General features: G+C 41.1%; 1 protein-coding gene across 1 annotated transcript in view; it reads left to right on the top strand.

Annotated features, from left to right (window-relative positions):
* Positions 1-24,028, top strand: part of LOC138821997 (structural maintenance of chromosomes protein 1B-like) — a 63,003-nt gene that overhangs the window by 26,424 nt on the left and 12,551 nt on the right. Inside the window, exons 8-18 of the mRNA XM_070014499.1 lie at positions 1,804-1,886; positions 2,597-2,804; positions 6,177-6,362; positions 9,356-9,535; positions 11,603-11,749; positions 14,628-14,765; positions 15,033-15,149; positions 16,498-16,604; positions 17,641-17,782; positions 18,366-18,511; positions 21,129-21,282. Coding sequence (XP_069870600.1) covers positions 1,804-1,886; positions 2,597-2,804; positions 6,177-6,362; positions 9,356-9,535; positions 11,603-11,749; positions 14,628-14,765; positions 15,033-15,149; positions 16,498-16,604; positions 17,641-17,782; positions 18,366-18,511; positions 21,129-21,282 — 1,608 coding nt within the window. The remainder of the gene's footprint in view (positions 1-1,803; positions 1,887-2,596; positions 2,805-6,176; positions 6,363-9,355; positions 9,536-11,602; positions 11,750-14,627; positions 14,766-15,032; positions 15,150-16,497; positions 16,605-17,640; positions 17,783-18,365; positions 18,512-21,128; positions 21,283-24,028) is intronic.

The raw sequence follows: 24,028 nt of genomic DNA, 5'->3' as shown, positions 1-24,028 counted from the left end.
CTGATCCTAGGGCTTGAACTCAGAGCCTGGGCTCTGTCCCTGATCCACAGCATCACTTCTGGCTTTTTCTGTGTGTGTGGTACTGAGGAATCATACCTAGGGCTTCATGCCTGCTAGGCAAGCACTCTACCGCTAAGCCACCTTCCCAGCCCCTAACATACTTTTTAAAGTATACATAAAGCTTTAGGCCAAGGCCTATAAAATGGCTGTCATGAGCTACTTCACCTGCTCACCCCTCCAATCCCCATGTACCCCTGAACTCCTTTTTTCTGTGATCTGATTGTACTGATCTTTGGAACAGCAGAAATGTTTCTGTCTGAAGGACTTTGCACTGCTGTTCCTCTGCTGTATTTCTTCATTTTTAACTCCCTTGCTTCCTGCAAGTTGCACTCAAGCGTTACCTTCTTCTCAGTGAAGCTGCCCTGCCCCCGTGATTTAAAGCTGCCCCCACTGCTCTCTGTTCTCCTTCCTTGCTTATCTACCATCTCACATCACACGGAGCTTACTTACCTTCTAGAGAGTAAATGCCACAAAACCAGCATTGTTTGTCTTTGTTCACTTATGGATCTCAGTGCATAATGTTGAATTAACATATTTTACTGATCTAAGCAAAGCATGAGAAGATTGTGTTATTTGAATAAGCTGTTAAGCGGAGAAACTAGGATTTGCTTTCAAACTTGGTTTGCAAAATGAATCTTCAACATATTCTATTTCATTTTGTTCTTTTTGCTCTGTCAGGTTAAACCAAATAAATATAAAAGGTATAATATATGAGAGTTGTCTGAGAAGACAATGGCATCTTATAAAAAGGGAAAATAAAGAAAGGTGTGACAGCAGAGATGAAAAGCATTTAATTGTGCAATTTGTACCACATTATCAAAACATACATTGATTTCTGAAAATACATACTACGTTTTTGTCTTTGTGAATGCTAGTTTCCTTTTTTAAATAGTTCACTTATCTTTATACATTAAATTCTATAGTTTCTATACCATCAAGCCTTCCCTTTTCTCCCTCCCCAACCTCCAGAAAACAGTACTTACTTCCATTTACAATTATTCCATGTTCTTACAAAAAAAAAAAACTTGTTAAATTATTCCATGTTCTTAATCTGCATCTATCCAAGGGCTCTTAACAAATTGCACAAAAACTGCCATAAATTGATATTGCTCTACCGGGCAGAATTCATAATTGCACCTATTAGAAGTCAAAAGTGTTGTTGAATTGCTTTTGTCTTTTGAATATGACAAGCAATAACAAGACAGGGTAAAGAGGGGTGAAGACAGTCATGTCCAAACTCAGTCTTATGACTGTCTCACAGTCCTGTGACCTCTAGAGATGGTCCACAGTTGATTTTCCCAGACATGTAGCATAATCAGCCTGTATCTCAAATCTGGAATTCCTGGCGCCTGAGTTGTCTGATTATCCCAGTTAATATGTCCAGAGGAGCACTCAGGCTTAAGGACTAGAATCTCTATTATGTCTCTCCTTCCTGCCATATGCTAGCCACTGAATGAATATCGATTAAGTAAATTAACTTGGAATACAGATAAGAACTGTTATAGGTATTTGGAAATAATCTACTTTGAGTTTGAATTTACCAGAGATCCCATATTCACACCCTGGAGGTCACATATTTAACAATTGGAGGAGTGAGGATTTTAGCCAGTTTATCTTTTCAAGTTTGTTCTCAAAAATATATACTTCAAATTTGTAAAAGCTTATGATATAAGAAGTTCTAAGCATGTAATTTTATGGTTTAGAATTGATGTGACTGATTTTAGGTTTTATTATTTATTTTAGGGAAATCTGAAGCAAATAAAAGAACAAATAGAAGATCATAAAAAACGAATAGAGAAATTGGAGGAGTATACAAAGTCATGCATGTAGGTAGAATCCTGCAGCTTTCTGTACAGCCGATGCATGCGCCCACTCTGTTGTTTATTACTTCCCTTTAGACTGTTGAACATTATTCTTAACCACATAATAGAATAGTTAAGTTTTGAGTACATAGATTTGCTACAGTGGAACTTAAATTTCCTTGGGATACTGATAACCTAGATATTCTACTCCTAAGAATTTTTCATGGCATTTCCCAAATACTAAGCTTATGATTAATTGCTCTGATTAGATGATCTAGACTTATTCTTTTTTTGGGGGGGGGGTCCGGTCGCGGGGCCTGAACTCTGGGCCTGGGCTCTGTCCCTCAGCTCTTCAGCTCAAGGCTAGCGCTCTACCACTTGAGCCACAGCGCCACTTCCGGCTTTTTTCTTTTTGCTTATGTGGTGCTGAGGAATTGAACCCAGGGCCTCTAGCATGCAAGGCATGTGCTCTACCACTGAGCCACCTTCCCAGCCCTGATCTAGATTTATTCTTGCAATCCCCAGAAACATGTATATTTTGAATCAACAAAGAATGATCAAAAGCTTTTTTTCTGTGTTTAGTGTTGGGTATATCTGTGTTTTCAATCCTTTAAAATAGATTGAGCACTGTTCCATTCTCCTATAAGACCAGACATGTGTTATGTTGTTCCCAGCAATTTCTAAATTATGGATTCTCTTTTGCTATGTGATCTATTGTTGTTATTATTATGTAGGGAGTGCTTGGAAGAGAAAAAACAGCAAGAGGACATCCTGATGGATGAAATAAAAAAAACAAAATCAAGAATGTCTGAAGTTAATGAGGAATTGAACCTTATTAGAAATGACTTGGAGAATGCTGGAATTGATAACCATGAAGGGAGACGTCAGCAGAAGAGAGCAGAAATTCTGGATCACCTCAAAAGGCTTTACCCAGATTCTGTGGTAACTACAATGAATAATCGACTGAAACAAAAAAGGCTAAGCTCAGTCCTTGGTGAAAAACAGTCTTACTTGGAATTAGAAGTATTACCATTATTAGGAAACAGACTTATTTTAGGAATTTTTTATGTCTTTCATTTTATGTTTTTCATATTTATATTTAAACTAGAACAGTAAGTAATTATGGGATTATATAAACAACTCCCATTTGTGTCTGTAGGTAAGTAATTATTAGGGAGAAGCATTGATATGATACAGTCTCGTTAACATATACCAGCCAGTTTCCCCAAAAGATCTGTGATGGAATCTAGATCTCCAAGAAAGATCAGCCCAAACCTCAAGCTTTTCACGGTTTCAGTTTTTTAATTTGGCCTTGCACACATATGTTATTGGCATCCCTGTTGCTAGGAGTGTCTGCTACACAGCAGTATTTTCTCACAACATTGCATTCCCTGTCAAAAGGCTTGTCTTCAGTATTTATAGCTCTTCATCTCTGCCTTGTTTGAAAGCACCTGCCTTTGTCCTCTGTGGTATCACACTCTCACAAACACCTACCTTCAGCTCCTTTACAGTTCTTTTTTACCTCTGATTCTTTGGGATGGTTTTTGTTTTGTTTTGTTGCCTGCAACAGGGTTTGAACTGAGAGCCTTGGCTAACTTGCCTTGATTATTCACAGCTAGCACTTCAGCCACACCTCCAGCCTGGCTTTAGTCTTGCAGACTTTTTCTGTCCAGGCTTCGATCTGTGATCCTCTGGATCTCAGCCTTCTGAGTAGCTAGAGTGACAGCGTGAAGTACGTGATTCTCTGGAACGCAGTCTTCTGGCTCCTGGCCAGCTTTCTGATTCTTAGTGTCACTTTGATTTCTGGATAATGATGGAGGGTGAGGCAGGGTCACAGAATCTTATTCCCTTAATTCCTAACAAAATGACAAAAACTTGTGGAAAACTAGTTGAACAGTTAAACAACCTAAATGCCATACACTTCAGAAATGACAATAGTCCATTAAAAGAAAAAAGGTTGAAATATAGCATTGCTTGTTCTAAACTCTACAGAACCCTAACCAATTGCTGAGGGCTTTTTTTTTTTTTTTTTTTTTTTTTTTTTGTCGTGGAGTTTGAACTCTAGGCTTGGGCGCTGTCCTCAGCTCTTCAGCTCAAGGCGAGCACTCTACTGCTTAAGCCACAGCGCCACAGCGCCACTTCCGGTTTTCTAGTGGTTTATTGGAGATAAGAGTTTCACGGACTTTCCTGTCTGGGCTGGCTTTGAACTGTGATCCTCAGATCTCAGCCTCCTGAGTAGCTAGGATTACAAGCATGAGCCACAGGCTCCCGGCTTCTGAGGGTTCTTACCTAGCATTTCCTTTTTTTTTTTTTTGGTCCGGTCATGGGGCCTGAACTCTGGGCCTGGTCGCTGGCCCTCAGCTCTTCAGCTCAAGGCTAGCGCTCTACCACTTGAGCCACAGCACCACTTCCGGCTTTTTTCTTTTTGCTTATGTGGTGCTGAGGAATGGAAACCAGGGCCTCATGCATGCAAGGCAAGCACTCTACCACTGAGCCTCCTTCCCAGCCCCAAGCATTTCCTTTCATCTAGTATTTCCTCACTTAGTCATTCCTTTTCTTTTTCTAATTGTAGAGTCTTAGATTTAAATACTAGTGAACCAGGAACTATAAACTTCAAATGTTCTCTGATGGAAGAGACGACTCCAGGAGGCCTAATGTGTTGAGATGCCATTTGATCCTGTGCAAGAGAGAATGTTGGTATAAAGTACTAGTTAAAAACTCAGGAGAGGGTTGGGAATATGGCTCAGTGGTAGAGCGCATGCCTAGCATGCATGAAGCCCTGGGTTCAATTCCTAAGTACCACATAAACAGAAAAAGCCAAATGTGGCACTATGGCTCAGGTGGCAGAATGCTAGCCTTGAGAAAGAAGCTCAGGGACAATACCCAGGTCCGAGTTTAAGCCCCATAACTGGCAAAAAAAAAAAAAAGCCTAGATATTCAAGCAAAGTATATTCTTGCAAAGCATCACCTAACCCTCACATACCCCTGGCTTAAGTTAGGACAGTGTGTAGGACAGGAGATGCAGATTCCATCACCTGTGGGAGGAAGGAATTTCAGACCAGTGAAGCATCTGCAAGGAGCTGAGCCCTCAAATAGAAGCCAGGGGGAGCAAACCACTATGGCAGCTATTATACAATAACAAAGAGCAAGGGGGGATTTCAGAGTCAAAGAACATAATCTAGTTGCCATCCCAAGCAGGAAAGCCATGAGACTATTTCCAATTAAGCACCAAAAAAGTGGTGTTGTAGAGTTGTGGCTCAAGTGTTAGAGTGCTAGACTGGAGCAAAACCAACTCTGGGACAGTGCCCAGGACCCCAAATTAAGCCCCCAGAGGTGCTCTCTCTCTCTTTTCTTTCTCTCTTCTCTCTCTGTCCCTCTCTCCTCCTCCCCCCTCTCTCCCTCCTCTCTCTTCACACACACACAAAATTAACATTTAATTAAAAATAGCAAATAAATTAGCAATATCAAGGAAAGGATCAAACAGCTGAAAGACAAATTACTGGCTTAAGAGGCTGAAATAATAATTAAACAGAGAGTAAAGAGAATAGATATTAAAAACTAAAAATCTGTCATGAAACTGATATGCCTGAAGTAAAACCAACAAATGGAAGGAAGAGCCCAAAGATAGGAAATTTCATGATCACAAATTCTAGGAGCTGTTTATTCAGGATGCCGATAATCAGGTATCTTCTGAAAATGGGTGTCTTCAGTGATCTCTTGGCCACTCTTAGAGCTGTGCAAATGGCATTTGTGGGAACCGCTTCCTAACCAGCCTGGCCCTGCAGAGCACTCTGCACTTTGCCAGTGTCCAGCTGTGCTTTGATATGCAGAAGAACATTGAGTCTCTGCATCCCTTTCTCTGAGATTCCAGGAGGTTACTTCAGCAGTATCTAACTCAATTCCTGCACACAACAGGGGATTCATAAATGTTGTCTAGTTAATAAGCAAAATAATAAGTATGAGTTACTTTAGTTTTATAACATATTTTAATACTTTACTAAAATTCATTTAATAATGTTTTCCGTTTTAGGTTTTTTCACCTTTCTGAGATTTGAACTCAGGGCCTGGGACATGCAAGGCAAACATTCTACCACTTGTACCAATCCTCCACCACTAATACTATTTTTTATAATGAGTATTTAATAATGGGTATTTAATAATGAAATTTAGGTAGATTTGAGTGAATTTGTATTAAATGATAGATGTAATTTTTAAAAATTAGTTTTGCCTATGCTGCTTTGTTACCATAGCAGTGAATTGTTTGTTCCTTACTAATATATTGATTTTCCTCTCTTTTTTGAAAAACCTGCTAAGTTTGGAAGACTGCTTGACCTGTGTCATCCTATTCATAAGAAATACCAGCTGGCAGTGACTAAGGTTTTTGGCCGGTACATGGTTGCCATAATTGTCACTTCTGAAAAGGTAGCAAGGGATTGTATTCGATTTCTGAAGGAGGAAAGAGCAGAACCTGAGACATTCCTCGCTCTAGATTACCTTGATGTAAGAAATTTATGTTTGGTCTTCAGTAGTGATCAACTCTTGTCTGTTTAAGTGCATCTTTATTGCTTAAAACTATGGTCGCTATGGGAGAGGGGAATGTAGTGTGGATGACAGCCAAGTTACAACTAAGGCTAGTGTTAATGTGTTAGCATGTGGAGAATATTAACAAGTGGCTGCTCTTTCCTGGAGCAGGTCTTTTCTTGATAATCAAATTTTGCTATAATCCTACCTGATGTCTTTGATTTCATTGATACAGGTTAGATTTTAAGGCTTGAGGTCTGTTTTGAGATCCCTTAGTATATCCAGAACCTAAATTCTTGACACAAGAACTTTGTCATATGAATGATAACCTCCAGACACTTTTCATTGTCTCCTGAAGCAGATGTTCTCTTTCCTTCATCAGTCACACCTCTGAACTGCAGGCAGGGGGCATGATAAGAAGGGTACTCTCGGCTACTGAGTATCAGCCCTACTGCTAAGTAGCTGTGCCACTTCATTTGTCAGGGTTTCATCTTAGCCTTAGGTTCTTTGTGAAGTAAAGGAATAAGTCCTCACCTTATTGGATGGTTTGGAAGAAGCACGGCGCAGCACCTATCTGGAGGAGCGGCTCGGCAAACACAAGCCAGTCCTGCCTTTGTGCTTCCACACTGTGCCATGCAGGGCCCACCAAGACTTGTTGCCTTACTTTAGCTGACTGTGAAATCTTTTTTTGAGTTGCTTTTTGGTCGGTCGTGGGGCTTGAACTCTGGGCCTGGGCACTGTCCCTTCATTCTTCAGCTCAGGGTGGGCGCTCTACCACTTGAGCCACAGCGCCACTTCCAGTTTTCTAGTGGTTTATTGGAGATAAGAGTCTCACGGATGTTCCTGCCCGGGCTGGCTTTGAACCGTGATACTCAGATCTCAGCCTCCTGAGTAGCTAGGATTTACAAGCGTGAGCCACCAGCGCCTGGCCTGACTATAAAATCTTTTACTTACGCCTCACATGAGATTTTTCAGGGCAAACTTACTTAAAAATTACTTTGTGTGTGTATGGCAGTCCTGGAACTTGGATTCATGTCCTGGGTGCTGCCTCTGAGCTCTACCACTTAAGCTGCAGCTCCATTTCAGCTGAGCTCTACCACTTGAGTTGCAGCTCCACTTCAGCTTTTTTCGGTGCCTTACTTAGAGATAAGAGTCTCACAGACTTTCCTGGCCAGGCTGGCTTTGAACCTCCGTCCTTAGATCTCAGCCTTCTGAGTAGCTAGAACTACAGGTGTGGGCCACCAGCACCCAGCTTCAAAGTCACTTCTTAATCTTATACAGCAGTATGTTTAAATACAAAAGGAATACTTGTACCCCTTCTCAGTGTCCAGTTCTTTAATAGTAATTACTTCAGATTGCTTTTCTATGCACTTAGTTTACGTACACATGTATGTGCACATTTTATGGGATTTTTTTGCTTTGTTTGGTTTAACAAATATTACATCATCTTTGCTAGTTTTATTGTAGATCATTTTTTTTTGGTTGGTCATGGGGCTTGAACTGTGGGCCTGGGCACTGTCCCTCAGCTCTTCAGCTCAAGGTGAGCACTCTACCACTTGAGCCACAGCGCCACTACTGGTTTTCTGGTGGTTTATTGGAGCTAAGAGTCTCATGGACTTTCCTGCCCGGGCTGGCTTTGAACCACCATCCTCAGATCTCAGCCTCCTGAGTAGCTAGGATTACAAGTGTGAGCCACTGGTGCCCAGCTTGTAGATAATTTTTTGTAGTACTGAGTTTTGAATTCAGAGCCTTGCCTTAGTAGGCAGGTGCTGTAGCATTTGAACCACTCTACCAGTCCCTTTTTCCATTGGTTATTTTCAAGATAGGGTCTTGCTTTATGCCCAGGTTACTTGGGCTACAATCATCCTATTTGTTTCTCCTTATTGCTGGGTCAAGAAATACATAACACTGGTTGAGATAGTCTTGTGAACTTCTGTGCTTGGGCTGGTCTTAAACTGTGATCTGATCTCTGCCTCCCAAGTAGCTAGGATTAAAGGCTTGTGCTATAGTGCTAGATTCACAGGGGTTTTTTTGTTTGTTTTTGTTTTTCTTAACAGACCAGGCCTGAAAGTCAGCCTGAAGGTCTGAAGGCTTTCCTGAGGACTTGAGCCTTCAGTGGTTTTCAGGCTCTGTAGTGTTATACTGTTCTTCATATATACATCTGGGTGGGTATTGTGTTTTGCCATAGGAGATGATCAGGAGAACACAGGAGCATTTATGCATTGTTCTGTCCCATGTACTTGGAACAGGGTTGAATCTGGAGGTTGTATCCTCTGGTTTTTTTATGAAGTTTTTGTATTTTAAAAAATACTCTGAGCCAGGCGCCAGTGGCTCACGCCTGTAATCCTATCTACTGAGGAGGCTGAGATCTGAGGATTGCAGTTCAAAGCCAGCCATGGCAGGAACATCCGTGAGACTCTTATCTCCAATAAACCACCAGAAAAATGGAAGTGGCACTGTGGCTTACGCGGTGGAGCGCTTGCCTTGAGCTGAAGAGCTGAGGGACAGTGCCTAAGCCCAGAGTTCAAGCCCCATGACCAACAACAACAACAACAAAATACTCTGTGTCTTAGACAGCCTGGGGTATAGTTTATCATGTTTTTGTCAAACTTGTTGCAGATAGATGCACACTGTTCATCTTGGCTGTCATGCCTATGTTCTGTGACTAAAAAACAATTGAGCATTTGGGATTTTCTTTTTATCAGTTGTGGGGGTTGAACCTCAGGGCTTGGGCACTGTCCCTGGGCTTTTGTGCTCAAGGCTAGTGCTCTGCCACTTTAAGCCAAGCTCCACTTCTGGATTTCTGTTAATTAATTGGAGATAAGAATCTCATGGATCTTCCTGTCCCACAGGCTTTGAAACTCCTCAGATCTCAGCCTCCTGAGTAACTAGGATTACAGGCGTGAGCCACCAGCACCTGGCAGCAATTGGTTTTTATCATAACTAATATACCAAGTATTTAAACCTTTTAGATCAAGCCAATTAATGAAAGACTAAGAGAACTTAAAGGCTGCAAAATGATGGTTGATGTTATAAAGACTCACATTCCTCAGCTGAAGAAAGTGATTCAGTTTGTATGTGGAAATGGCCTGGTCTGTGAAACTGTGGAGGAAGCAAGACACATTGCATTTGGCGGACCTGAGAGACGGAAAGTAAGAAAGAATTTGGATGGCTTTTTAGAGAAATCCAAGCAGTATTTGCAAGGTGTTCCCTTCTTCCCTTCCCTCCCCTGCTTTCTTGTTTAAATAAATACACACACTCATATTTATATATGTTTTCATATGTTCTCTTTATAAGGAAAACCAACCTAGAACTTAGTTAGTTTTACCTAGGATGCATGAGGTCCTGCACAGCAAAACAACGAAAACCTATAAAAACAAATTGCAAACCGGGGGAAGTATTTGCAACTCACAGTAAAGAGCAAATGTTCCTGTAAACCAATAGGTAGAATAATAATATGGTGAGAAACTGGACAGATTATGAACAAACTTGTTCTTATCCAAAGAAATATAATAGCTCTTAAACACAAAAAATCAACCTTAATCATAATATGAGCAATGCTTGTCAACACTATTCTTAGGTATTATATTTCCTTGTCAGAATAGCAACCATCTAAAGTGTGGACATTGTATGCTCACCGGCTCTGTGAAGGGCATGTTTACTAGTTATACTCTATGGGGACTTAGCATATAGGCAAACTTAATCATATGAAATGATATGTGTGCAAGGCCTAGAGATTGAGCCATTGGGTATAGTAGAACTAACCTAGGCATTTGTGTAAGACTAGCAAAATAAAAATAAAAAGCACATACAGTAGAAAACTCCACATTATGTAAAGTCTATGGCAATTTCCAAAATGTATTCAGTTAAAAATAATTTCTTGCTTCCAGATTTCTCAGCGTGAGACCAAGTTTATCTATTATTTGTCATGCATCCCTGTATGCCGGCACTGTATTTTACTGGCTCCAGTCCCTTGGGCAGGATGTCTCAGTACACAGAAGCATGTAGAGAATGTCTTCAAAGAAGAAATAAAAGAAATAAAAGGCCGTAGTAGTTTAATCTTGGCTAATTGAGAGGCAGAGATTAGAAGCTTGCGGTTAGAAGCCAGCCTTGGCATAAAAGTTCTTGTGACTCCCTCACACCTGTCATCCCTGAGAAAAAGGGGAGCACAATAGGATCCCAGCCCCTTTATATTTTCTGAGCATGAAAGGAGACCCTATCTTGAAAATAATAAACACAAAAAGGAACTGACAGAGTGCCTCAAGTGGTAGAAAGCTCACTTAGCAAGTGTAGGACCTTGAATTCAAACTCCAGTGTTGAAAAATTTAAAAAGGAGGCCTAGAAAGGTGGCTCAGTGGAAGAGTGCTTGCCTTGCATGCCTGAGGCCCTGGGTTCGATTCCTCAGCACCACATAAGCAAAAAGAAAAAAGCCGGAAGTGGTGCTGTGGCTCAAGTGGTAGAGCGCTAGCCTTGAGCTGAAGAGCTGAGGGCCAGAGCCCAGGCCCAGAGTTCAGGCCCCATGACCGGACCCCCCCAAAAAAAGAAAAATTAAAAGGAAAGAGGGAGGAAGAAAGGAGAATATTTGTTGGATTTGTTTTTGTCAGATCACTGATAGAATTTTAGTCTGTCACAGGTGATCCCTTGCTTTAATTAACTAGAAAGATTTGTAAAATGTTGAGAATAGATTTCATTTATTGTATAAAACATAGACATATTTAAATGAGTTGAAGCCCTAGGCTGTTTTATACTTCAGCTCCACTTAAATGTTTTTCTTTATCTCATTAGTGTTAACATTCATTTGGAGAATGTGGTATTTTGAGTATCCTACAGTTAATAAGGCCCTTTCCATCATATCCCACTGACAGCTATGTCAGATTTTTTTATGAGATTCTGTAATACCAACTATTTGATACCAAATGTATCATTGACTTTTAATTCTCAATATTCCATTTGTTTGGAACTGTTATATAACTTGTTTGAAGCCTTTGTTATTGATGCCAATTTTTTGCCTAGAGTTTCTTTGGGTGTTAATAAAATGGGATTTGTATCTGTAGTTTGGTCATTTATGTTTCTTCATAAGCTAGATCTTTCATTAGTAAAACTCAATAAGTGTTTTTCTCATCTACAAATTCTCAGCTGTAGAAATTGTCATGTTAGGTTCTTATTTTTGTATACCTTACGTATATTTCTCAATGGTAAAACACTTTTTAATTTTACAGACAGTAGCCCTTGATGGAACTCTGTTTTTAAAGTCTGGGGTGATCTCTGGAGGATCAAGTGACTTACGACAGAAGGCTAGATGCTGGGATGAGAAAGAGATAAAGAATCTCAAAGATAAAAGGAACCAGCTGGTTCAGGAACTCAAGGTACATTTGTGCCATAAAATTTACAAGGTAGCAAGAACAACAGTTGTAGTTTAAAATTGTTTAGGGTTTTCTTCATGTTTTTGTTTTTGGGGTTTAGACCTTGAGAAAACTATGCTAAGTGAAATAAAACAGTCACGAAAGACAAATATTGAATTGTGCAATTAATTCAGAGAGATAGAAAGTTAAATGGTGCTACCAGGGCCTTTGGAAAGGGAAATAAAGAGTTCTTTAATGGATTTAGAGTCTCAGTTTTACAAAAGGAAAAAAAAATGTGGCAATTGATTGCATATTTTATGATATGTGTAGATTACTACAACTTAAAAAAAATCAATGAATTTTCAGCTGAGTTCTGTATAATATAGTGTTATTTAAGTTACTTTAGATAATAGAAAAAGAGGGGAAAGTTTTTGGGATTTTTTTTTTTGGGGGGGGGGCAGGGAGTCCGGTCCTGGGGCCTGAACTCTGGGCCTGGGAACTATCCCTCAGCTCTTCAGCTCAAGGCTAGCGCTCTACCACTTGAGACACAACGCCACTTCCGGTTTTTTTCTTTTTGTTTATGTGGTGCTGAGGAACCGAACACAGGGCCTCATACATGCAAGACAAGCACTCTACCAGGGAGCCACCTTCCCAGCCCAGTTTTTGTTTTTTTTATAAAGCTTATGTAACTTTAAAATAAAAAATTATAGCCAGGTGCTAGTAGCTCACACTTGTACTCCTAGCTATCCAGGGGGCTGAGACCTGAGGATCACAGTGCAAAGATAGATAGATAGATAGATAGATAGATAGATAGATAGATAGATAGATAGATAGATCGAACAAAAACAAAGGAATATAATGCATAGTTTCAAAATTAAACTATCACAGAGTACTCAAAAGTTGACTTCTGGAATTGAACCCCTTTTGTACAACTACTTAATAAACAAATAGAGCCAGGGTACCAGTGGCTCACACCTGTAACCCTAGCTACTCAGGAGACTAAAATCTGAGGATAATGGTTTGAAACCAGCTGGGGCAGTAAAGTCTGTGAGACTTTTATCTCCAATTAACTACCAAAAAGCTGAAGTGGAGCTGTGCCTCAAATGTAGGGCACTAGCCTTGAGAAAAAAAGCGCAAAAGAAAATCTCAAGGACTGTACTCAAGCACTGAGTTCAAGTCCCAGAACTAGTACAAAGTAAGTACACAAATAAATTTTAAAATGTCAGTGTGGAGCTTTCATCAGCATGGTCAAAGAATATATCCAACTGGATAAAATTTGTTCTGTAAATGCGTAGATGTTTTGATATTCTGATTGCTTAGTATAGTCCTTGACATTAATGAATTAAAGGCAGAAGAAAAATCACTATCTAGAAGAGACATTTCATAAGATGCAGTAGATAATCCCAATTAATATACCGACAAAAGAATAGTTTTATAGAAATTATTCAAATACAATAAACAGCTCTTACTCAACACTAACACATACTAAGCACATAGTTCAAGTGGTAAGAATGCTTGCCTAGCATAACCAAGTCCATGGGTTCAGTCTCCAGCATTGAAAAAAAGAAAAATTAACCAGGAGTGGTATTAGAAATCTATAATCTCAGCTACTTTGGAAGTAGAGACAGGAGGATTGCAAGTCTGAGGCAAACTTAGGCAAAGGTAAGTGAGACTATCTCAAAAACAAAACCAAAAGGTCTGGGAGTTGTAGCCTAGCATGAGGTGCTGGGTTTAACCCCTAGCCCTAGAAAAAAAAAAAAAGGAATAATTACTTAAATGATGAAACACTAAAATAATTTTTGTTAAAATCAGGAACTAGATGTTTTCTATCACCATTACTATTCAACATAGCCTTAAAATGACAAGTATATTAGGGACAAAAATGAAATAGTATGCATAATTATTTGAAAAGAGAAAAACTAATTTGCAGCTAAAACTGTATTTAAGAGCTTCTATATTTGATGGACATAGTAGTACACACCTGTAATCCCCAAAGGCAATCAGAATGCAGAGATAGGAAGATAATGGGTTCTAGTCCAGGCTAACCTGTCCATAATTATTTCTTTATTTTGTCAGTCATGGGATTGAACTCAGACCTGGGCGCTATCTCTGAGCTTTTTCGCTCAAGGTTAGCGCTCTGCCACTTGAAGCCACAGTTGCACTTCCCATTTTCTGGAGGTTAATTGGAGACGAGTCATGGACTTTCCTGCCTGGGCTGGCTTCAAACCATGATCCTCCAATCGCAGCCTCCTCAGTAGCTAACATTACAGGCCTGAGCCACCAGTGACCCAGCAATTTTTATTCATTTTAAATGAAGAACCTGGGTTCCATCTATTAAATCATTCTTTACAAAATGATGTAGAAGACATTAAGATGAAACATTAGGGCCAAGAACAGGACTGTATAATTGCTGAAAGAGGCCCAGATTACCAGTAAACATGAAACTGTGCTTGATATAGACTATCGTACTCAGAACTACAGGCTAGACCTGTGGTGAAATCAAATTTTGTTTTGATTTGTTTTGGTTGAGTAATAGGTGTGTGAAGGGAGAAGGGAATGGAGGAGGGAAGCAAAAAGAACAGGAGGCTCTCAGAGCAAGACAGTGTCCTGCTTTCCCCCCACCCCCAGCCAGGTGCTGATGGGCACGCACATGCAGGGAGCATGTCCTCACGCAGTGTCTCCTGAGCCCTTCTTCCTGCTAGGAAGTATGTTTACTTTTTGAGGAAGCTGTATGTCATCACACTCAGGTGCTCAATGTGTTTTCATGCCCAGACTTCCCAGAAGAATGGGAAGAGGGATTGTGTCGGAAAATCAATATTATATCATGTATTACGTAGGAAAGCACTTTGAAGAGTGAAAGGACTCTTCTGTTGTAAATGTTTCACATTTCTTTCTTTTTCAGGATTTGATGAAGGCACTCCGCAAGGAAATAGATTTGAAACAAATACAGACCCAAATACAAGGAACTCAGACACGACTCAAATATTCACAGAGTGAACTGGAGATGATTAAGAAGAAGCAGCTTGCTAATTTTTCCAGGGTAATGCGGCATATATAAAATGTGGTTTGGGATTGGAGGTGTGGCTCAGTTGGTAATATGATAGCCAGTGAGTGAAAGCAGAGTTACCAAATTTGAGTTCTAGTCTCAGACCTAAAAATTAAAAAATGTGGAGGTTAGAGTTACAGAGCAGCAGCTATTGCATACGACACCCATCTTCCTCCTTGATTGTAAAGACACCTATCATGTTTTGACCTCACTGCATAAAACTAAGCTTGCCATATGACCGTGTTTTCCTTTGGTTATTAGGAACAATCTCAACTACAAAGCGAATTACTAAACATAGAGGCTCAGTGCACTATGCTGAGCCAAGGAATCACAGAACAGCAGCAGAAAATCAAAGATTTTCAAGAGAAGATAGACAAGGTGATGAATGTCATACTTATTACTAAGCAACATATATGGCTCTAGACCAGACCAGATCCAGGGCACCTAATATTCAAGTGCCTTATCAGAACGATTTCCTTTGTGGGACACACCGTTGGCCATCTCAAGACACGGTCACCAGAGTGTACTGTCTTCTGCTCAACAAGATCCTTGGCTTGTGTAAAACTTAGAGTCTCTTCCTTCCTTTCTTGCCCTTGACACCCCTTGACGGGAAAGCCTATCATTCAGGTTACTTTTCAATGTTAACTTACTTTATAAACATCTGTTATAAGGCAGTTTGGCTCTATGGCAACAAAGATTGGTCATCTGGCCTTTGCTTAAAACACAGCAGGAACCTTTTACCTTTTCTCATTTAGTTCCTTACACTGTTGGGTATCACACACTATGCTTTGCCCTGCTCATGGCCATGTTCCTGCCTCTGCCCTGCCTCACTTATAGTTAATGCATAGTCAACTAAAATCTTAATTTATTTTTTGTACTGGTCCTAGGGCTTGAGCTCTGTAACTGGAAGTCATCCCCAAGCTTTTATGCTCAAGGCTAGTGAAGCTTCACTTTTGGCTTTTTTTTTTTTTTTGGTAGTTAATTGGAGATAGGAGTCTCATGGACTTTCCTACTTAGGCTGGCTTTGAACCAGTCTTAATCAGCCTCCTGAGTAGCTATGATTACAGGTGTGAGCCACCAGCACCTGGCTTAAAATGGATTTTTTTTAAACAATACCTATCTCTCTCCTACAAATGCACATAATGTTTGTAAAACTTGTTGAAATTAAATTTTGGGGGGCGGAGGGATTTAGCTCAGGCTAGTAGACCTATGTCTCAGCCCTTTCGTTCGATAACTTTGCTCAGGTTGGCCTCAATCTCTTGATCTCCCCAAGAAGCCGGGATTATAGATGATAACCACCATACTTGGTTTCTGGCTTGATTCTTAACTCTATGCTAACCTTTCCTTTTTAATCTATGAGATTTTTTTTTCTCATATATAAAGAAGAATTTGTGCAAATTATTAACATTTTGTGGTAGCTGTGGTAAATAGTCCGCCAGCTTTGTGTTAAACTGCACAGAGCCAAAACATTTAATAAACCCAGTTAATGAGCTTTCTTACTTAGTTTATCTGAACATGCAGTTTGAAAATAGTTTAGCATAGTTTATAGAGATAATAGAAGAAAAAGCAGTGGTTGCATACAGTAATATTGAATTGTATTAGTTTTTGGCCTAATCCAGGAAAATCTTGGAGTAAAAAAAAACTTATATTTAAGCACTATCTATGGCACTATCTAGGTATTTATTAATTCCTTATTGAGACAGTTGTTTTAAAAATAATTTAACAGGTTGAAGATGACATATTCCAAAAGTTTTGTGAAGAAATTGGCGTAGCAAATATTCGTGAATTTGAGAATATACATGTTAAACAGCATCAAGAAGTTGACCAAAAAAGGTATGTTTACTAGAAGACATTAATGAACAGTTTGCACATATATAGAAGTAACTGTTATTTCTTAATTTAGAGGAATTGTGCCTGAGGGGTAATTTTTACTTAAGTTTATTAAGAAATAACTAGTACAAATGCATTTTCTTAGAAAAAATCTAAAAACTTGTAACAAAAAACAAATATGAGTTCTAGTTCTCTTATAAGGAAAACACAGTGTTATACAAAGAAGTAGTCATTTAAATGCCTAAATACAATTAGTCTACCTAATTGTATATATGGACCAAATTTTTTTTTTTTTTTGGTTGGTTGTGGGGTTGAACTCTGGGCCTGGGCAATGTCCCTGAACTCTTCAGCTCAAGACTAGTGGTCTACCACTTGAGCCACAGTGCCACTTCCAGTTTTCTAGTGGTTTATTGGAGATAAGAATCTCATGGATGTTCCCGCCCGGGCAGGCTTTGAACAGTGATCCTCAGATCTCAGACTCCTGAGTAGCTAGGATTACAGGCATGAGCCACTGGTGCCCAGCTTGACACAATTTTTTTTGATGGTACTGGGGTTTGAACTAAGGGCCTTGCTCTTGCTAGGTGGCTGCTCTCCACTTGAACACATTTCCTATTCCCTTAGTGTGTGTGTGTGTGTGTGTGTGTGTGTGTGTGTGTGTGTGTGTGTGTGTGTGTGTGTGTGTGTGTGTGTGTGTGTGTGTGTGTGTGTGTGTGTGTGTGTGTGTGTGTGTGTGTGTGTGTGTGTGTGTGTGTGTGTGTGTGTGCGCGCGCGCGCGCGCGCGCGCTCTTTTTTGGTAGTTTATTGGAGACTAGTGTCATGGACTTTCCTGCCTCAGCCAGTATCCTCAGATTTTAGCTTCCTCAGTAGCTAAGGTTATACATGTGACACTCCCCTTCCCCCCTCCACCCCCATGTCTGGTGAAGTGATCACTACAAAAGTTGGAAATGGGCCACATAGGGCTTATGGTAGTATTCCTTCTACTTTTGTATGTAAAAAGCACTCTGGTTACCACTTGAGATGTTTGACTTTATTATACTAGATTGGAATTTGAAAAACAGAAAACTCGGCTTAATGTTCAGATTGAATATAGTCAAAACCAACTTAAGAAGAAACTGAGCAAGATCAACACATTAAAAGAAACACTCCAGAAAGATAGAGAAGAAACTGATAAGCTAAAGAAGGTAATGCATAATGGGTGGCTTAAAGTGCCTCTTCGTTGAAATTAGACACTCATCAAGCAGCCATGTTGGAATTCCTAAAGGAGCATGTTAGTGGTGGATGTCACGTGAGGGAGGGGTGGGCAAGAAGATGCCACAGATGATTCAGGATTGTTGCAGAAGTCTAGGCTGGACCCACAGATTTAGAAGTTGCTCCTTTATGAGAATAAATGGAAACTGTATGAGAAAGGTTGAGACTCAAGCAGACAGTAAGAGCAACAGTGGGATTCTGGTGGGAAAGGCGGAGAGGGAGCAGTACAGAAGCCCAGGAAGTGAAGAAAGCTGTTAAAAAGGCGGTCTGGAAGGTCGTAGTGTCAACAGTACTTCTCACTGGAACGTGGGAATGAAGCAAGGCCTGGCATGATCCAAAATAAAGAGGAAGGCAGTGATAGACAGCGGTTGCCAATGCACAGATAGTATAGAATGATAACAGGGGTCAAGGCAGGGTTCACTCAGCATGGCTGGGCTTGTTTGTCAATAATACCAGAACTGTTGACCTCATTCATATAAAAGAGAGTAGTCTATAATGTATATCCTCTGTGTTTAGATGGAAGATGACTGTCTCCAAGAGGTGGATGACCTTATGGCGAAACGGCAGCAATTTATGGACATGTTTGTCACTCAGAACTCTGACACTGAGAAAGCTCAAACTCAGATTGAAGAGGAACGGAAGAAGATTTTGGCCATTGATAGGTAACTACAAGTTCAACAGTTTGAAAGATCTTTGTAATGCTTTAAATGTGTACTCTCGGGCTGGGAAGGTGCCTCAGTGGTAGAGTGCTTGCCTTGCATGCATGATTCCTTAGCACCACATTAGCAGAAAAAGCCAGAAGTGGGGCTGTGACTCAAGTGATAAGAGCACTCGCCTTGAGCTGAAGAGCTGAGGGACAGTACCTGGGCCCAGAGTTCAGGCCCCATTACAGACAAAAAAATAAAATTAAATTAAATAAATGTATACTCTCAGTTTGAAATTTATTATTATGATCTGGAATTTATTATCTGAAGTTGAGTATGGTACCCTTTGTTGCTCTTGGTCACACAGAAATCCTTCCAAATGTTCTTAATTTAGGGGACACCCAAGAGAAGCAAGTTGTTTAGTGTGCCTAGTTTTCTTTGGTGGGAGGAAACATGAACTCGTATTGTGTTCTTACCTTAAAATGCTCTTGATACTGGTGTCTTCCAGAGGTCCAGAGTCCCTGTGGTCTGTGCTGTAAGGCATGTACAGCCTGGGAGCAGGGAGCAGCTCTGCTCCTTATGTATTGTGCCTTCAGTTCCATATTGCAAGGAATTTAACTTACTTTTCCTTTCCAACAAAGATAATAAAAAGTCTATTTCCAAATAATTATGGAGATTGAGTTAATACTCAACAGCACTTAGGACATCTGGTGAGCATATGAATTTGCCGTCACAATGATGATGCTTTGAGTTGGCTAACATTACCAAAATGACATACCCCTACTTGTGATTGACATGAACACGGTGATCGAAACAAAGGTTTTCTTTTCTTGGTGTATCATAGTTTTCCTTACTGACCAAAGACCTTGAGAGCTTTAAAAGACTCAGTTCTTCGTATATGATCTTTAAGTGGAACTAAAATGTTTACTTCTGATTTTTGGGGGGGCGGGGAGGAGTGCCTTGAACTCAGGGACTCTGGGAGCTGTCCCTGGGCTTATTTTACTCAAGGCTGGCACTCTACTACTTGAACCTCAGCTCCACTTCTGGTTTCTGGTGGTTAATTGGATGTAAGACAGCCTTTCCCTGAAGAGGCTGGCTTCAAACCACAACCTCTTGAGTAGCTAGGATTACAAGTATGAGCCATGGGCACGACTCCTGATTTTTTTAACCTATATATTTAGTTGAAATAGGACCACTTCTGTTTTTCATATTCTTGAAACCTTGTAATCCACCTCCTCCTTCTTGCCCTCGCTCCCTTCTCTCCTTTCACTTTGTATTCCTGGTCTCTCTTTGCTCTCTTTGGGGTCCTGTTTAAAGGTGCTGTTGGCTCAGCTGGCAAACTCACCCCCTCATGTTCAGCTCAGGAGCTAAAGCAGTAAGTAGTAATGATCGCAAAGAAATTCCATGCTGTCATGAAAGCCGTGACTTGCCTGATGGTTTTGTTTTTTTGTTTTTTTGGTTAAGAAACTCTTGGTTTGAAGTTCTAAAACAGAGAGCTTATATGAGGGAGAAGCTTAGGTTGAAAAATTAGATTTTAAATGAATTAATGGGTGCTGGGTATGACCCCATCACTTAGAAAGCCGAGGCAGCGGGGAGGGGGGAGGCTGGGAAGGGATGTGAAGGGTAAACAAAGGAGGAGGCTGCAATGCTTGGTAAGAAATGTACGCATTATCCTGCCCACGTAATTGTAACTCCTCTGTACAGTATGTTCACAAATAAAATAAATTTAAATTTAAAAAAAAAAGAAAGAAAGAAAGCCGAGGCAGCTTCTGAATAGCCAGTGGGGCTATTTACAAAGATAATAATAAAGACACCCTGAAAGTAGTGTGTTTTTCCATCCCTGATTGAAGCCAGAATGCTCGTTATTTTGTTTTTGGGCCCGGTCGTGGGGCCTGAACTCTGGGCCTGGGCACTATCCCTTAGCTCTTCAGCTCAAGGCTAGCGTTCTACCACCTGAGCCACAGCGCCACTTCCGGCTTTTTTTTTTTCTTTTTTTGCTTATGTGGTGCTGAGGGATCGAACCCAGGGCCTCAGGCACGCAAGGCAAGCGCTCTACTACTGAGCCACCTTCCCAGCCCTGCTCGTTATTTTGAAATACTCCCTTGAGCTGGGTACCAGAGGCCTACATCTGTGATCCCAGAGACTCGAAGGTTGAGAGCAAAGAATCTCATTTTGAAACCAGTCTAAGCAGACAGAGCTGAAGACTTTTATAATTGGCCAGCAGAAAGCTAGAAGTGGAGCTGTAGCTCAAGTGGTAGAGTACCAGCTTTGAGCAAAATTCCCAAGTTCCAGACTTAGTACTGGAACAAAATAAAAAGTAAACACATTTCCTTGGGTTAATTCTTTATACCTTTCTCAGGAGTGTTAATTTCTTAAGTCCCAAACTAGCACAAGGAAATCAGTCTTTCTTATATTTTTTAGATAGGGTCTCACTATGTAGCTCAGGCTGGCCTCAAATTTGAAATCCTACTGTCTCACCTATGAGGATTAAAAATATGTCTAGAATTAAAGATATGTCCCCATACTTCACTTGAAAATAATCTTTTTAATGAAAGTTCATAATTTAACACATTTCTTCTTTGGTGCACCTATACATAATATGTAAAATCACATCTCATGTCTGTGTACTTAACAGGGATTTAGACAAATTGCAAAAGGAAATTGTAATCATTCAGACGTCTCTGGAACAGAAACGACTAGAGAAGCATAACTTGCTGCTTGATTGCAAAGTTCAAGACATTGAAATCATTCTCTTGTTGGGATCCCTGGATGACATCATTGAAGTGGAGGTATTCTAGCAGACGATAGTTTTCTTCTTTTAAATTAAGTTATAGAGGTAACATACAGAGGGATTATTGTTTTTTGTCATTGTTATTGTTGTTGTTTTTTGTTGGTCATGGGGCCTGGGTGCTGTCCCTCAGCTCTTCAGCTCAAGGTGATCACTCTTACCACTTGAGCCACAGCACCACTTCTGGTTTTCTGGTGGTTATTTGGAGATAAAAGTCACACAGCTTTGAGGTGTTATCCTCAGATCTCAGCCTCCTGAGTGCTAGGATTACAGGCCTGAGCCACCTGGCGCCTAGCAGGACTATTGTTTTTAAGTCAGGTCACGAGTACACTTCCTTTTGGACAGTGTCACCCCTTCCTTCCCTCTCTCCCCATCTAACAGATGATTTTAAAACACATGACGTTGAGCAGAACTGAATATAGTGTTATTTGAATTTCTACCTTTCCTCTGGCTCTAGAGCCCCTTTATGGCTAGTATTTGTCCCAAAAAGTGTCCGCAGAAACATGCCCACAGAAAAATCTACACTGGGAGCTAGGTGTTGGTGGTTCACACCTATAATCCTATCTACTCTGGAGACTGAACTCTGAGGATCATGTTCAAAGCCAGGCCTGGCAGAAAAGTTTGCAAGACTCTTATGTCTAATTAGCCAGCCAAAAAATAAATAAATAAAAATAGAGTGTGGCTCCAGGGCTGAATGACATTCTTGAACAAGAAAGCTAAGGGAAGAGCACAGTAGCCCAGAGTTCAAGCCTCAGGACCAACATACACACATATATAACCTGCACTTAAATGTTTATAACAGCTTTATTCATAATTGCTAAAACTGGAAGCAACCAAAATAACTTACAGCAGTTGGTGCATTGAGACCATGTGCTAGAAAGTGATCGACTATCTTGCCATGAAAAGACATGTAAGAGATTTATACTCATATTAGGATTTCGGCTGCATGCTGATATGGAATCATGAACCTGGGAAGCATGCAGTGTGCAACTTCCAGGGACTGAAGAGGAATGGGAAGTAAATAGCATTTGCCTGTGCCTAGGTCTTTACCTAGAGCAGCGGCTTTCGGGTCTGTCTAACAGTGAGGTGGTGGTTCCATGTTGTCTTTATGCGTTTGTATAGCCCACATAGAATGCACACAGCAGGGCTCTGACGTAATAAGCCCACATAGAATGCACACAGCAGGGCTCTGACGTAATAAGCCCACATAGAATGCACACAGCAGGGCTCTGATGTAATAAGCCCACATAGAATGCACACAGCAGGGCTCTGACGTAATAAGCCCACATAGAATGCACACAGCAGGGCTCTGATGTAATAAGCCCACATAGAATGCACACAGCAGGGCTCTGACGCACTCGATGGACTCAGGCAGTCGTGAGGCACTCTGGTGGGGGATGCTGGCAGGCTTTCCACTGATGCTTCTGCCCCAGCTTGTGCTAGTCGTCAGCTACACCGTACTTCTTAAAGCCCAAGGAAGGCCTAGAACACGGCCTATAAGGGAAGGGTCAACGGGAGGATGGTTCTCTTCAGACAGAAGCAAGTCTGTCCTGAGGGCCACACTTGCTCCTCCTGGTCCCAGGAGTATCCTAGCTTGTGTTCAGAAAGCCACAGAGTCTGCGTACTTTCTTTTTCTTTTCTTTTTCTTTTTTTGGGGGGGTTCGGTCATGGGGTCTGAACTCTGGGCCTGGGCGCTGTCCCTCAGCTCTTCAGCTCAAGGCGAGCGCTCTACCACTTGAGCCACAGTGACACTTGTGGCTTTTTGTGCTTATGTGGTGCTGGCGAATCGAACCCAGGGCCTCATGCATGCAAGGCAAGCGCTGTACCACAGAGCCGCCTTCCCAGCCCGAGTCTGTGCACTTTCACCAGGGGCACTTCCTTGTCAGAAGATGGCAGGTCTCTGTGGTGTGTGAGCACATCTAATCGTGCCTGGGTACTGGCGGCGCTGGAAGCCCAGAATAGGAGAGGCCCAGGGACATGCTTCGCAGAGGACTGAGCGTGTGCTAATGGGCAGACATGATTGGCTTGCAACAATTACTACAGGACTAACAGTCTGTACTTGTGAGGTACACCAGAAACTTCCCTTCCATTGGCAAACGTTGAGGCCAAGCCAGTTACCTGTGTCCACTATATTTCTGTAGAAGACTCTTCCGTTGTGGGGAGCCTTTGCTAGACCGCTGCTGACCAACCCGCAGCGTGTAGAAGAGGCGCGCTGGGGGATGCTGAGCCTGCACCCCACCGGGGTGCAGCCACCCTTGGAGTCGCAAGGCCCCAGCTGCCTTGCGTGGAAGCCATGGTGGCTGTTGTTGCTGCCGTCTGACAGTGTCGCACCACGTGAACCAGGCTGGCTGGAACTCAGATCCGGCCTCAGCCCTCCATGCGTTGGGTCAGGCAAGCACCACCATGTCAAACGCAGCCATAGATAGATGTGTGGTACAAATCACACAGAATCATGAGATTTAGAGCTTCTATGTTACAGATTTATATTCGGGTTCAACCTTCTATTTGAGTTAATCATGAGTATTTTGTAAGAGGTATACTTATTAGTTCACAGTGATTTCCCTTGAGTTTGTATTAGTTGGGAACATCTAAAAAGAGGTTTTTTTTTTTTTTCCCTTACAGGTCTCAGTTTGAATCAGCATTAACTAAATAGTGATCATTTATTTGTTGCGTTTATCCTGTTCCTTCCATGTCAGGCTTTGTGCTAGGCAACAAAAACAGCAGCCAGAAGTCTTCTCAGTCTAGTA

The sequence above is a fragment of the Dipodomys merriami genome, unplaced genomic scaffold (genome assembly GCF_024711535.1).
Source record: "Dipodomys merriami isolate MVZ:Mamm:240054 unplaced genomic scaffold, mDipMer1.0.p SCAF_970, whole genome shotgun sequence".
Lineage (NCBI taxonomy): Eukaryota > Metazoa > Chordata > Mammalia > Rodentia > Heteromyidae > Dipodomys > Dipodomys merriami.
The sequence above is the reverse complement of the archived record's forward strand: the minus strand, read 5'-3'. Positions and strand labels throughout refer to the sequence as shown.